The 15,942-nt window shown below is 43.1% G+C and overlaps 1 protein-coding gene across 1 annotated transcript in view; it reads left to right on the plus strand.

Annotated features, from left to right (window-relative positions):
- SNCB (synuclein beta) overlaps positions 1 to 13,832 on the plus strand; it is a 78,715-nt gene extending 64,883 nt beyond the window's left edge. Inside the window, exon 7 of the mRNA XM_069764187.1 lies at positions 12,930 to 13,832. Within this exon, the coding sequence (XP_069620288.1) occupies positions 12,930 to 12,962 (33 nt within the window). The 3' untranslated portion in view covers positions 12,963 to 13,832. The remainder of the gene's footprint in view (positions 1 to 12,929) is intronic.
- The last annotated feature ends 2,110 nt before the right edge of the window (positions 13,833 to 15,942 follow it).

Raw genomic sequence — 15,942 nt, forward strand, 5'->3', positions numbered from 1 at the left:
CGCAGCATGCTGCGTTTGTCACCGTATTGCGCAAATAAAACGTCAATGAAAGTCTATGGAAGCCCCAAAAATACGGATCACACACGGACCAGCAGTGTGACTTGCGAGAAATACGCAGCGGTGTTAGCGAGAAAAGCTGGTAATTCAGTGCGGTGTACAGTAAAATCACACTGACAGCTTCCAGTAGAATAGGTAGAATAAATGTGTACACATAGAATAGGTGTGTATATATATACAGTGAGACACATATATTAATATTTCTTCCAGCGCTAGACAGCTTTAAAGCCGGTAATTCAATTACCGGCTTTTGCTTTCTCCTTCCTAAAACCCGACATGATATGAGACATGGTTTACATACAGTAAACCATCTCATATCACCATTTTTTTTTTTGCATATTCCACACTACTAATGTTAGTAGTGTGTGTATATGCAAAATTTGGCCGTTCTAGCTAGTAAATTAAGGGGTTAAATGGCGGAAAAAATTGGCGTGGGCTCCCGCACAATTTTCTCCGCCAGAGTAGTAAAGCCAGTGACTGAGGGCAGATATTAATAGCCTGGAGAGGGTCCACGGTTATTGGCCCCCCCTGGCTAAAAACATCTGCCCCCAGCCACCCCAGAAAAGGCACATCTGGAAGATGCGCCTATTCTGGCACTTGGCCACTCTCTTCCCATTCCCGTGTAGCAGTGGGATATGGGGTAATGAAGAGTTAATGCCACCTTGCTATTGTAAGGTGACATTAAGCCAAATTAATAATGGAGAGGCGTCAATTATGACACCTATCCATTATTACTTCAATACTAGTAATGGGTTAAAAAAATACACAAACACATTATTAAAAATTATTTTAATGAAATAAAAACAAAGGTTGTTTTAATATTTTATTGAACGCCCAATCCAATCACTGAAGACCCTCGTTCTGTAACAAAAAAAAACATAATAAACCAACAATATCCTTACCTTCCGCAGATCTGTAAAGTCCAACGATGTAAATCCATCTGAAGGGGTTAAAATATTTTGTAGGCACGAGCTTTGCTAATGCAACGTTGCTCATGTCTGCAAAACCCCGGAGAATGTAGGTAAAGTAGGTCAATAACCTATATTTACCTGCATTTGCGGTGAGGCGCCCTCTGCTGGCTGGTCCTAGATCGTGGGAACTTTCCTAGAAAGCTCCCAGGCTCGAGTTCATATGAGGACAACCAGCAGAGGGCACCCTCTTATGATCTCGATAAAAACACGCAGTACGGATGACATACGGATTACATACGGAGGATGCCATGCCCAAAAAACGCTGACACACCCTGCCTACGGAGGAGCTACGGACCACTATTTTCGGGACTTTTCAGCGTATTACGGCCGTAATATACGGACCGTATTTTCATACACTGAGTGTGAAGCCGGCCTTATACTGATTAAAATGATACCTTGGTCGATGAAATCCATCTTGTGGTTGTTGTTTAATCTTTATTTTCAGTTTTCAGTAAATGATATGCCTGTGCTGCAGGGCAGGCCTGTGGTGGTGGTCTTCATGTGGTGCTCTGATTAGGTATTCATAATGAAGCCTGCTGACTGGTCCCTTAGTGACCTGCCCCCTAGTTAACATAATGAATCTTAAGGTACCTTCACACTCAGCGACGCTGCAGCGATACCGACAACGATGTCGATCGCTGCAGCGTCGCTGGAGAGCTGTCACACAGACAGCTCTCCAGCGATCAACGATCCCGAGGTCCCCGGGTAACCAGGGTAAACATCGGGTTACTAAGCGCAGGGCCGCGCTTAGTAACCCGATGTTTACCCTGGTTACCAGCGTAAAAGTAAAAAAAACAAACACTACATACTTACCTACCGCTGTCTGTCCCCGGCGCTCTGCTTCTCTGCACTCCTCCTGCACTGACTGAGCACAGCGGCCGGAAAGCAGAGCGGTGACGTCACCGCTCTGCTTTCCGGCTGACCGACGCTCACAGCCAGTGCAGGAGGAGTGCAGAGAAGCAGAGCGCCGGGGACAGACAGCGGTAGGTAAGTATGTAGTGTTTTTTCACTTTTACGCTGGTAACCAGGGTAAACATCGGGTTACTAAGCGCGGCCCTGCGCTTAGTAACCCGATGTTTACCCTGGTTACCAGTGAAGACATCGCTGGATCGGTGTCACACACACCGATCCAGCGATGTCTGCAGGGAGTCCAGCGACGAAATAAAGTTCTGGACTTTCCTCAGCGACCAACGATCTCCCAGCAGGGGCCTGATCGTTGGTCGCTGTCACACAGAACGATTTCCTTAACGATATCGTTGCTACGTCACAAAAAGCAACGATATCGTTAACGATATCGTTATGTGTGAAGGTACCTTTACATATACATACTGAAAAAAATAATCTCCTGCAGGCAGGCCTGCAGCATAATCACATGTGTAATATGCATATAATTATTATTGTTGAGGTGATCATGATATTAAAAAAAAAAATCCATTTGAAAATGGCACCCACCGCGCCTGCGCAGTAGCTGCTATTGGTGTGTATAGAGGTGATCTGATAGCTGCTACTGCGCATGCTCCGGTGGCGCCATCTTGCTAGAGAAAAAAAAGTTTCCCCCGTGGTGCCATCAATTTTTTTTTTCTTTTCTAGCAAGATGGCACAGCTGGCACCTTTGCAATAGTAGCTATTGGCGATCGCCAATAGCTGTTACTGCGCATGCTCGGCAGCGCCATTTTCAAATAGATTTTTTTAATATATCAGGATTACCTCAACCATAATAATTATATGCACATTACACATGCAACTATGTTGCAGCAAAGTTCTGCACTATTATAACTGGGTGTAGCAGGTCTTTAACTACTCCAACCTCATGGGACTCGGTGCCAAAGTTCGTTTTTATAGTCACTCTGTCAACAAGGTAGTCCTTGGTGTCCACGTGAATACAGCCGACCTCTCCATTACTAAGCCATGGGCTTGATGTCACCTGACAATACAAAGGTGACATCAACCCCACAAATATGAACCCACTTGCTACAGGGCAAGTGGTAAGAGTCGGGGAACGCACCAGAATTGATACATCTAATAAATGTGCCTTCGGGCTGTTTTTAGGCTGGGGGGGGATAGGCTATATCAATGGCCCCTTACCAGCCTGAGAATACCAGCCCCCAGCTGTGAGCTTTAGCAAGGCTGGTTGTCAAAAATGGAGGGACCCCACACCGTTTTTTTAAATTAATTATTTAAATAATTTAAAAAAGTGTGGGGATCTCTCTATTCTTGATAACCAACTTTGCTGAAGCTGACAGCTGATTGTTGCAGCCCCCATATGTAAGTTTTGCCTGGTTGGTTAAAGAAAATAGGGGGGAACCTATGCCGGGTTTTTCATTCAATTATTTAGTTAGATCGCAGGCGGCAGCTGAGGAATACCCCGATCATCGGCTTCTGCTGTCACTGTTATTAGCAGCAGCAAGTGTCGTATGATGGGGGCAAGAGTCCCAAAAGCCCCCACCTGCTGTGATTGTTTGGACTTTATTATAACTCTCATCATCCTCCTCTGCTCGTTCCGGTCACCGGCAGAGCACGGGAGAATGAGGAGTCGTCTTCAGCATCTGCCACTGGGAAACAGCGTTTACTGTAGCGCTTCATCTCCGGCGGCCATCCATGTGGTACTGATGCGGAACACGGGTGGCACACGGTTGCCACACGTGTGCCGCAAGTACTACATTCACAACACATGGACACACGGACACTGATATCTCCGGTACCGTTTTTTCCAGTACCGTAAATAAACAGACGTGTGAAACTGGCCTAATATGCAGTGTATCTCTGTCTCAGTCTGATCTGCCTGTGGTGTTAGTGGCTGCAACATAGATCAAGTATACAAAATTCTCCCACTGACATCACCAGAGGCTCTCCTGCCTGCAATTATAGAGGTTATCGGTTTGAGTCTCGGGAAGACTCTCAAAAAAGAGAAAATGGCTTTTTGTTGTTGATTTTTCACTATTTTCAGTAGTATTACAAAAAAAAATACTTTTTCTTCACCTGTAGATACAAATACATAGAAATACACTGCTGTATACAATGTATCTTTATGTATATGTATAATCTGCTTACGGGTTCATTGACTGCAATACAGCTGAAGATTACCAAAGTCTCCTATCTGCATAATTATGGGTAGTGGCTCACTTATTGGTTTAAGTGTCAGGGAGAGTAGCTCACAAGACAAAAAGATGAGCCCCCGCCTCCGAGGAGCAATGCTGTCGGCAGAGAGAGTATGTAGACAGGTACAGTCCCGCTGAATCTGGGACGGTTGGAGCTATGCGTATAGCATTCACCCAGCTCTTCAAACTATGTTTTCTCCAGGGTATTTTTACTGTCCGGTAGCTTGGGCAGCATAAGTTGAGTGACAGGCTCTATAGCAGCACAGAACTAATCAGACTTTATCTGTGGGATTGATACGGAGTCAGTAGTTTTATATAGAACTGTAGCGGAACATGATTCTCTCTAATATAACAGTACTAGCTGAAGAGCCCGGCGTTGCCTGGGCATAGTAAATATCTGTGGTTAGTTATAGCACGTCACTTCTCTTATTTTCCCATCACGCCTCTCATTTTCCCAATCACATCTTTCATTTTCCCCCTCACATCTCTCATTTTCTCCCTCACACCTCTCATTTTCTCCCTCACTCCTCTCATTCCCGCCTAACACTTGTCATTTCGACCTCACATCTGTCATTTTCCGATCACTACACTATTTTCCCTCACTCCTCTCATTTTGCACTCACACCTTTTCATTTTAACCTCACACCTCTCATTTTCACCTCAGTATATACATGTTTGTCATCTCCCTTATATATAGTATACACCTGTATGTCATCTCCTGTATATAGTATATACCTGTATGTCATCTCCCCTGTATATAGTATATACCTGCTGTGTGTCATCTCCCCTGTATATAGTATATACCTGTATGTCATCTCCTCCTATATATAGAATATACCTGTATGTCATCTCCTCCTATATATAGTATATACCTGTATGTCATCTCCTTCTATATATAGTATATACCTGTATGTCATCTCCTCCTGTATATAGTATATACCTGTGTCATCTCCCCTGTATATAGTATATATATGTGTCATCTCCTCCTGTATATAGTATATACCTGTATGTCATCTTCTATATATAGCATATACCTGTATGTCATCGCCTCCTGTATATAGTATATACCTGTAGGTAATCTGCTCCTGTATATAGTATATATCTGTGTGTCATCTCCTCCTGTATATAGTATATACCTGTATGTCATCTCCTGTATATAGTATGTACCTGTATGTCATCTCCTCCTTTATATAGTATATACCTGTGTGTCATCTCTCCTGTATATAGTATATATCTGTGTGTCATCTCCCCTGTATATAGTATATACCTGTGTGATCTCCTGTATTAGACCTCGTTAACACGTTATTTGCTCAGTATTTTTACCTCAGTATTTGTAAGATAAATTGGCAGCCTGATAAATCTCCAGCCAACAGGAAGCCCTCCCCCTGGCAGTATATATTAGCTCACACATACACATAATAGACAGGTCATGTGACTGACAGCTGCCTTATTTCCTATATGGTACATTTGTTGCTCTTGTAGTTTGTCTGCTTATTAATCAGATTTTTATTTTTGAAGGCTAATACCAGACTTGTGTGTGTTTTAGGGCGAGTTTCGTTTGTCAAGTTGTGTGTGTTGAGTTTTGTGTGGCAACATGCGTGTAGCAACTTTTTGTGTGTCGAGTTGCATGTGACAGGTTAGTGTAGCAAGTTGTGTGCAGCAAGTTTTGCGCATGGCGAGTTTTGCGCGTGGTGAGTTTTATGTCTGGTGCCTTTTGAGTATGTGCAAGTTTTGTGTGAGGCAACTTTTGCATGTGTTGCAAATTTTGTGCATGTGGCAATTTTTCCGCATGTGCAAGTTTTGCGTGTGGCGAGTTTTCCATGAGGTGAGTTTTGCACTTGTGGCGAGTTTTGCGTGAGCCTATTTTTTGCATGTGGCGAGTTTTGCGCGTGGTGAGTTTTGAGCGGCGACTTTTGTGTTTCGACTTTTATGTGGCGAGGTTGGTGTATGTGTGGTGAAATGTGTGCTGAGGGTAATATGTGTTCAAGCACGTGGTAGTGTGTGGCGCATTTTGTGTGTGTGTTCATATCCCCGTGTGTGGTGAGTATCCCATGTCGGGGTCCCACCTTAGCAACTGTACGGTATATACTCTTTGGCGCCATCGCTCTCACTCTTTAAGTCCCCCTTGTTCACATCTGGCAGCTGTCAATTTGCCTCCAACACTTTTCCTTTCACTTTTCCCCATTATGTAGATAGGGGAAAAATAGTTTGGTGAATTGGAAAGCGCGGGGTTAAAATTTCACCTCACAACGTAGCCTATGACGCTCTCAGGGTCCAGACGTGTGACTGTGCAAAATTTTGTTTCTGTAGCTGCGACGCCTCCAACACTTTTCCTTTCACTTTTTTCCCCATTATGTAGATAGGGGCAAAATTGTTTGGTGAATTGGAAAGCGCGGGGTTAAAATGTCACCTCACAACGTAGCCTATGACGCTCTCAGGGTCCAGACGTGTGACTGTGCAAAATTTTGTGGCTGTAGCTGCGACGGTGCAGATGCCAATCCCGGACATACACACACACACACACACACACACACACACACACACACACACACACACACACACACACACACACACACACACACACACATTCAGCTTTATATAGTAGATAAGAAGTGCATAATACATGAGTGACCGTTAAAATTCCTGTATTACATATAATGAATGTGCCACGTAACATCCACAGATGCAGCAAGGGACTTGGGTACCACAACCTGTGAAAATAAGCAGGTCTCAAAGAGGACATGTTCACCCAAAGCTCGGCTAAAAATAGGGAAGAGACACCGCTATTTCATTCCCCATCTCTCCCTCTGGTGGATAGCGGTGGAAGCTCACATGCTGCAAGTCATTTGCAACCAGTGCTTGTTCTTTGTCATGATGAGCCCTCTAGTGGCCTCCAGCGGATCCCTGATTACCTAATCCAGATCTGGTTTACAGGCACGTCCGTGCACTCAAGTGATATGAGTGTCAAATGCTTGTTGCATCAGAGAAGTTACAGCAGTTAGGGATGCTGCAATATAATACTGTGACCAAGATGTCTTTCCAGATCCTTATCAACATTTTACTTACAGCAGTTCTTTGTTAGGGGTATTCCCATATTGTAAAGTGATGGCATATCCCTAAAGTAGGCTGTCACAATATGATTGTGTGCTTAACCCCTGTTGATACTGAGAATGGATTGATTTATTACCGAGGCCAATTTAGAGCCAACCATGTGCTAGTATGAAACAACAGCACAGCCCCATTTAAGTTAATGGACCCAGTATCAGTTCCCGACACAGATGGGTGCAGTACCTGTACAGGTTACGTCTCTGCGTAGATGCTGCAGTCCCTTTCTTTTCAGAATCAATGGGGTTCCCTGAAGCCAGACCTGACAAATAGTAAAGTGATGGCATATCATAATGGCTGCAGATCCCTTGATGTGAATAGAAAGTGTACAATGTCCCCCTGAAGTACATAGCATCCTTTTCCTTTCTAAAGTAACTACCATTGTACCCTCTGAATTAAGATAGTGCCTGTGTTGCCTGAAAAGAGAACCTACAGTAGCTCCAGGTGAGAAGTGGACAGTTTTCGCACATTTTGTTTCTACTGTTCCCCCGACTATGTCAGTTTTATTAAAATCCACAGTACGGTTGCAGAGATATGGGCTTTTTATCCGGTAATTATTTTAAGGGCATATACAGTCATGGCCAAATGTATTGCACCCCTGCAATTCTGTCAGATAATACTCAGTTTCTTCCTGAAAATGATTGCAATCACATATTCTTTGGTATTATTATCTTCATTTAATTTGTCTTAAATGAAAAAACACAAAAGAGAATGAAGCAAAAAGCAAAACATTGATCATTTCACACAAAACTCCAAAAATGGGCCAGACAAAAGTATTGGCACCCTCAGCCTAATACTTGGTTGCACAACCTTTAGCCAAAATAACTGCGACCAACCGCTTCCGGTAACCATCAATGAGTTTCTTACAATGCTCTGCTGGAATTTTAGACCATTCTTCTTTGGCAAACTGCTCCAGGTCCCTGATATTTGAAGGGTGTCTTCTCCAAACTGCCATTTTTAGATCTCTCCACAGGTGTTCTATGGGATTCAGGTCTGGACTCATTGCTGGCCACCTTAGAAGTCTCCAGTGCTTTCTCTCAAACCATTTACTAGTGCTTTTTGAAGCGTGTTTTGGGTCATTGTCCTGCTGGAAGACCCATGACCTCTGAGGGAGACCCAGCTTTCTCACACTGGGCCCTACATTATGCTGAAAAATTTGTTGGTAGTCTTCAGATTTCATAATGCCATGCACACGGTCAAGCAGTCCAGTGCCAGAGGCAGCAAAGCAACCCCGAAACATCAGGGAACCTCCGCCATGTTTGACTGTAGGGACCGTGTTCTTTTCTTTGAATGCCTCTTTTTTTTTCTCCTGTAAACTCTGTTGATGCCTTTGCCCAAAAAGCTCTACTTTTGTCTCATCTGACCAGAGAACATTCTTCCAAAACATTTTAGGCTTTTTCAGGTAAGATTTGGCAAACTCCAACCTGGCTTTTTTTCTTGGGGTAAGAAGTTGGGTCTTCCTGGGTCTCCTACCATACAGTCCCTTTTCATTCAGATGCTGACGAATAGTACGGGTTGACACTGTTGTACCCTCGGACTGCAGGGCAGCTTGAACTTGTTTGGATGTTAGTCGAGGTTCTTTATCCAACATCCGCACAATCTTGCATTGAAATATCTTGTCAATGTTTCTTTTCCGTCCACATCTAGGGAGGTTAGCCACAGTGCCATGGGCTTTAAACCTCTTGATGACACTGCGCACGGTAGACACAGGAACATTCAGGTCTTTGGAGATGGACTTGTAGCCTTGAGATTGCCCATGATTCCTCACAATTTGGTTTCTCAAGTCCGCAGACAGTTCTTTGGTCTTCTTTCTTTTCTCCATGCTCAATGTGGTACACACAAGGACACAGGACAGAGGTTGAGTCAACTTTAATCCATGTCAACTGGCTGCAAGGGTGATTTAGTTATTGCCAACACCTGTTAGGTGCCACAGGTAAGTTACAAGTGCTGGTAATTACACAAATTAGAGAAGCATCACATGATTGTTCGAAGGGTGCCAAAACTTTTGTTCACCCCCTTTTTTATGTTTGGTGGGGAATTATATCCAGTTTGGCTTTAGGACAATTCTTTTGTGTTTTTTTTCATTTAAGACAAATTAAATGAAGATAATAATACCAAATAATTTGTTTGCAATCATTTTCAGGAAGAAAATGAGTATTATCGGACAGAATTGCAGGGGTGTCAATACTTTTGGCCATGACTGTAGGTAGATTTTTTCCTCATACCTATTCAGCATACGAAAAAAATCGCAGCATGCTGCGAGTGGCTCTACAAATTGGAGTACTTGTATCTATACGAGTCTATGGGTGCGCGGAAAACCTTGGACTGCACTCAGATGATCTCCAAATGCAGTTCGATTTATGCAGACACAAAGATAGAGAAATCTTGTTCTCCGTCTTCGCACCCATGATACAACTTGCTCATCCGAGAAAATCGGGTCACAGTAAACGGACTCTGACAGCGTTTGAGCCGAGTGTTATTAGCATAATTAACCCAATTCTCTTGGAGGAGAGGACATACGCTCATGTGACCCCGGAGGTGTGGTCATTACCAAGGATTCTTTGGGGGCGTTTAATTAGATTGCTCTGCATCATTACCCTTTAAAGGGAACCTGTCACCTCAAATTGGCGGGATATTTAAATGAGTTTTTACCAGTCCAATGGGCGGCGGTTCATCTTCATTTCTCCACCCCGTCCGTCCCTGTTGTCCGCAATATGTTAGTGAATTAGAGTACGTGTGTTCCATAGTTGGCGCGTGCACAAGGCAATCTTCGGTCACGCATGCGCAGTATGCTTTGCCCAACTGCGGGCAAAGCCGAAAAGCATTACTGCGCATGCACGCGCGCACTATGTCCCGGAAGGATTTGGCTGTGTTGCGGGACATAGTGCGCAGAAATGCTTTGCCCGCAGGTGGTGCACGACCAAAGATTGCATTGCGCACGCGTCAACTATGGCGCACACGTACTCGCATTGCAATCCTTGGACTGGCCGTCTGCTCTCCTGACTTGACCATGACAGCAGGTATTCTAGGCAGCTGCCGTAAGGCCTCATCAGACGTCCGTCTTTCAAAAACCTGTACTATCCATTATTTTCATGGCTACAACACACAGCCGTTGTAGTCTGAGACAGTTCACATGTCCATGTTTTTGTGGACTAATGTATCCATGCAGAAATCAGACACATGTCCGTTTATTTAACGTCATCACAGATGAAAATGACCCATCTATGGTCTATGGGACCATGAAAATCACAGATGACATCAGTGTACAGTCCGTGTGCTGTCCGTGATTAATGTTGTAATGTGTAGGAATAGCTATATAATCTATGTAACTTATTTTTCCATACATGAATATCACTGATGGTAAAAACTGACACTGACCAAATACTGATGAAACACTGATCCAAAATGCTGATGACATTCGTACCATTTCTTTTTGCGTCTGTGACAAAACAAGAACGTCTGAATGACGACTTACAGCACAAAATCCCAAATTTCTGAGACCTATTTTCTTGGTTGTCTTAAGGGATGCTAAAAACTTGTATTATACTGTTATTAAATTTGTTGGGCTCAAAAATTGCTTATTGATGATTTCAAACTTCTTTATGCCTAAAATAAAATCCTGTGTGAGACAGATGATAAAATGTATGCAAAGTACTAATTGAATCTTATCCTATTAATAATAACTATATCCAGCCATAATGATTAGTGTGGGTTTATGTTCAATCATTTTAACTTCTTTGCTGCTACTACTACTACATTAAAGTAATACAAATTGTAAGAGGTTTGACAATGTATAAACCAGTCAATGGGATGGTACTTGTGGACTTCTTCTTGGAAGGTTGTGACCAATCATGGTCACTTTCAGTCATCGATATGTGTGAGACGACCTTATGACCGCTCTCAGTATATGGAAGATGCTGTCAGATAATGTATTGTAAGTTGGATGGGAAGCAGAGAGGCCTCCAAAAATTATATTTGTTGCATCATGTAACGAGGCAGAATTATGGATTTTTGCTTTGCATTGCACACTGGAAATCAGAACCATTTTATAGAACAATACATCTAGATGGAGTTTTCAAACTAGTGTTTGTAAGCAGAGGCTCATATGACTGGTGGATTTTTCCTCCATGTCTTGGTTGTTGAAGTTCCTTGCAAATGTGGGTTTACTAGGGAAAAGAGAGTTCATATCCTACAAAACAGAACATATTTCATATTACATTACATGAAGAAAGAATTCCACCATTATCCACCTGGAGATATTTTTTTTAATGAAAATACTAATTATTACTTTATCCCTTAGGCCGGCCATACACATTAGATGGCTGTTGTCCAAACGATGTTTCAGCTGATTGTTCCAACAACAGTCATCACAGCCGACATTTCCTACACAGGAGTGCTCACTTGTCCGTTTGTTCTAATGTTCTCTATGAGAAAGCTGCCAGCTGACACGTTGACTGGCGGCTTATCTCAGTAAGAACAATGAGATCGGCAGTCCAAAATCAGACATGTGCGATCAACGTCACTCAGCCGGTGACCCCACACGTTGAACAGTCGGCTGAACCTGTCGATATCGGTGCATTCAGCCAACATTAGTCCAGGGTTGCCAACTTGACTTTTTATTTTTCCTGGATAATGCATCAAAATATCACAGTCAGACAATATTTTTTACAGACACATTGGAAAACCTTAATAAATAGTGTTGAGCATTCCGATACCGCAAGTATCGGGTATCGGCCGATATTTGCGGTATCGGAATTCCGATACCGAGTTCCGATATTTTTGCGATATCGGGAATCGGTATCGGGATGAAGATTGATGTGTAAAATAAAGAATAAAAATAAAAAATATTGATATACTCACCCTCGGACGCGCCCTGGTTGTAACCGCTGCAACCGCCATGCTTCTGTTCCTAAAAATGAGCGCGTGAAGGACCTTCGATGACGTCGCGGCTTGTGATTGGTCGCGTGAGCGGTCACGCGACCAATCACAAGCCGCGACGTCATCGAAGGTCCTTTATGCGCTCATTCTTAGGAAGGGAATCATGGCGGTTGCAGCGGTTACAACCAGGGCGCGTCCGAGGGTAAGTATATCAATATTATTTATTTTTATTCTTTATTTTACACATGAATATGGATCCCAGGGCCTGAAGGAGAGTTTCCTCTCCTTCAGACCCTGGGAACCATAGAGGATACCTTCCGATATTTGTGTCCCATTGACTTGTATTGGTATCGGATATTGGTATCGGCGATATCCGATATTTTTCGGATATCGGCCAATACCATCCGATACCGATACTTTCAAATATCGGACGGTATCGCTCAACACTATTAATAAATCATTAAGATTATAAGTGATATGTGCCTACAGCCCATAATTCTGATATAAAGACTTTAGCTGCTTTCACTGTGAACTATAAAATGATGATGATTACTGTCATAATAAGTACAAGTATCTTCAGCATCAAAAAAAAAGTCATGGACGCCCTAAATATTTTTTACAGACAGGGCAAAAATGTGCCCTATTTTTTACAGACTGTCCAGGAATTTTTGAAATGTTGGCAATCCTGTATTAGTTTATGTATGGATTACCCTAGTATTGGAGACTTTGTAAAGACTATGCAGCATATAAAAGGAATATATGGTGGAAATGTCTAATGTATTGTATGTCTATTCTAAAACTGTTTTCTCCTACTTTACAGGATGATTACCAGGAATATGAGCCAGAAGCATAACATCCCTTCACTCTGGATCCAGCCACCAGCAGCATCAGCACAAAGATAGCTATGAAGATACTAAGAAGAAAATCCCCATATCCCTAACACCCTTTCCTATCCCAAGAGGAGTGTGGTCAACCCATTCTCTATTCTCAAAAATTGAGCTCTTCCTCTACTCTACCTTCAGAGAGCCTCATGTGAAGTGGTTTTATGTATGGTAATCCTTAGCGTCGAGTCATAGTCCAAACAAACTGGTGTTTAAATTAACAAAAAGCCCTTTGTAATGTATGAACCCATGAATGCATTGTATTTGTCTTTGCAGTCATAATGTCCCCCGGGAAATTATTTCTGTTTCCCTCCCAGAGAATAATTGCCGGGGGTTTTTGGTGAATTTTGTCTATCATAATTTTGTTCTGATGTGTCTTCTTGTTCAGTAGCAGAGGGGCCTGCAACCACCTGCAATTGAACCCAATGGTATTCTTTTGCGTCTACCTACATAAATAAAGCATGTTCTAACTTTTTATAAAGAGATGGTGCGAAACACCTAAAAATGTTTTTTCCTTCTTAACAAAATGACTGCCATAAATTTGTGCATTTGTCCTATGGCACTACGCTGGTCATTTGGTTGAGGAAAAAACAACCAAAAAAAATGTAGTCGTGTATGACTGACCTTTTGAAATAGTTTATTCAGTGTTCTAATGTGATATTTATTTTGCTGTTGTTTTTATACGTATATACACATATCTAAAAACATAAATGGGTGAACTTATTTGTGACTGTTCTATAAAGCAGATGAAAATCTGAGAATTCATGCAGAATATTTTCATTGTCCTTGTGTTCCAAATAATTTTGCAAAAGGAATAAAAAAAAAGAATTGCCGTAACCAAACTGTTATTAAACTCTTATTTTTGGGGGTATGTGAAAAATGCAGTGGGTAGTAAATAGAGATGAGCGGTGTTCGAGTCGAACTGTTCGCCAATTTCAAATTCAAGCTGTTTTGGGCGGTGTTTGAGTCGTTCGACAAACCCGAACAATTTGCTTAAAATTCGGCGGTTCGAGATTGTTAGATAACTGTTCGTTCACCAAAAGCCTAACTTGTTTTGCACATTAAAACTGTTTATCATTGTTAATAGACTGTTTCAGTGTATAGTGGGCGGGGGATAGATCTGTGCTGAAATAACGCCGATCTCCATTTTTTTTCTTTCCCGCATTTACAGTGGGGCGGTGCAGTCTCTCAGCCTATCAGCAGTGCACACACACAGCAATGTGCATATGATGTACACAAGCAAGGGCATATGTCATTGGCTGTGTATTTCACATGTCCTCCTTGCCCTATAAGAACCAGCCATTTGCCCCGTCGCCACCATTTCCTCACTGCTGCAGCTTAGTGTTAGATGGCACCGCTGCTGCTGTGGGCGATATATAGACTAAGTGTTTTTTTTGGAGTGAATTGTCAGAGAGATAGGTTTAGGGAGTCGGGACTAGTTGTAATATCAGCCCTTTTCAGGGTATGTTACAGCATAATATCAGCCCTTTTCAGGGTACGTTACAGCAGTCCATAGCACTGTTTGCCAGGCAGGTCTGTGCCGGTGCTGTGCAAGTGTTTGTCACAGCATTTGGTGTAATCTAGCTCAGCCAATCCTTTTGGGCTAGTGGCATTGTCTGATAGTCATCTGAGTAGCCCGCCGGTGAAGCTAGCTACACCGCCTGTGTATCTCAAATTTACTGCATCTAACTCAGTTAATAGTTTTGGGCCTAGGAGCAGTGCCTCCACGTCAGCAGAGTAGCCCGCCTTTGAAACTAACTACACCGCCTGTGTATCTCAATTTTTACTGCATCTAATCAAGTTAATAGTTTCGGGCCTAGGAGCAGTGTCTGCACGTCAGCAGAGTAGCCCGCCTGTGTGTATCTCTATTTTCACTGCATCGCCGATACCGATATCCGATACCAATACAAGTCAATGGGACATCAAGTATCGGAAGGTATTCTCATGGTTCCCAGGGCCTGAAGGAGAAGAAACTCTCCTTCAGGCCCTGGGATCCATAGGGATGTGTAAAATAAAGAATTAAAATAAAAAATATTGATATGCTCACCTCTCCGGCGGCCCCTGGACATCCCGCTGGTAACCGGCCGGCTTCTTTGTTTAAAATGAGCGCCTTCAGGACCTGCGAATGACGTCATTCGCAGGTCCTTAATTCCTAGAATTAGGGGTTTTGTGAATGAGAATGACGTCGCGGCTTCTGATTGGTCGCGTGCCGGTCACATGGGCGGCACGCGACCAATCAGAAGCCGCGACGTCATTTGCAGGTCCTGAAGGCGCTCATTTTAAACAAAGAAGCCGGCCGGTTACCAGCGTGATGTCCAGGGGCCGCCGGAGAGGTGAGCATATCAATATTTTTTATTTTAATTCTTTATTTTACACATCCCTATTGATCCGATACCGATAACCGATACCACAAAAGTATCGGATCTCGGTATCGGAATTCCGATACCGCAAGTATCAGCCGATACCCGATACTTGCGGTATCGGAATGCTCAACACTAATGTCTACTTCTTTTCGTGGACAATCTGATATGATCCCTTTCTTACGACCATCGCTACAAGCATCGCCAAAAATTCCAGATGAGGCACAAAAACAGCAGGTGATTGAACGGATATCAAGTGCTTGTTCAAGTGGGGTCTCCTCCATGTCAACTTCAACATCACAACTACTCCAGTGCTCAGAGTTGCCACCCCAATCGCACTTGCTTCCTCACAGCTCCCATGTCTCCAGCTGCCCGTCTGAGCATGGGGTAACACATATGGTTGAGTCTGTAGAGGTGTTTGCGCATACTATAGCCTGGGAATCAGAGGTCTGCTCCAGAGCTTCAGTGAATCCAGACGAGGAAATGATCTGCACTGATGCCCAGAATCTTTGTGAGTCGGATCCAGGCCCAGATGAAGAAGGTTCTGAGCATAATGTAGACCCTTGTTCCCAAACTGTAACTCCTGTTGGTG

The sequence above is a fragment of the Ranitomeya imitator genome, chromosome 4 (genome assembly GCF_032444005.1).
Source record: "Ranitomeya imitator isolate aRanImi1 chromosome 4, aRanImi1.pri, whole genome shotgun sequence".
NCBI classification, from domain to species: domain Eukaryota; kingdom Metazoa; phylum Chordata; class Amphibia; order Anura; family Dendrobatidae; genus Ranitomeya; species Ranitomeya imitator.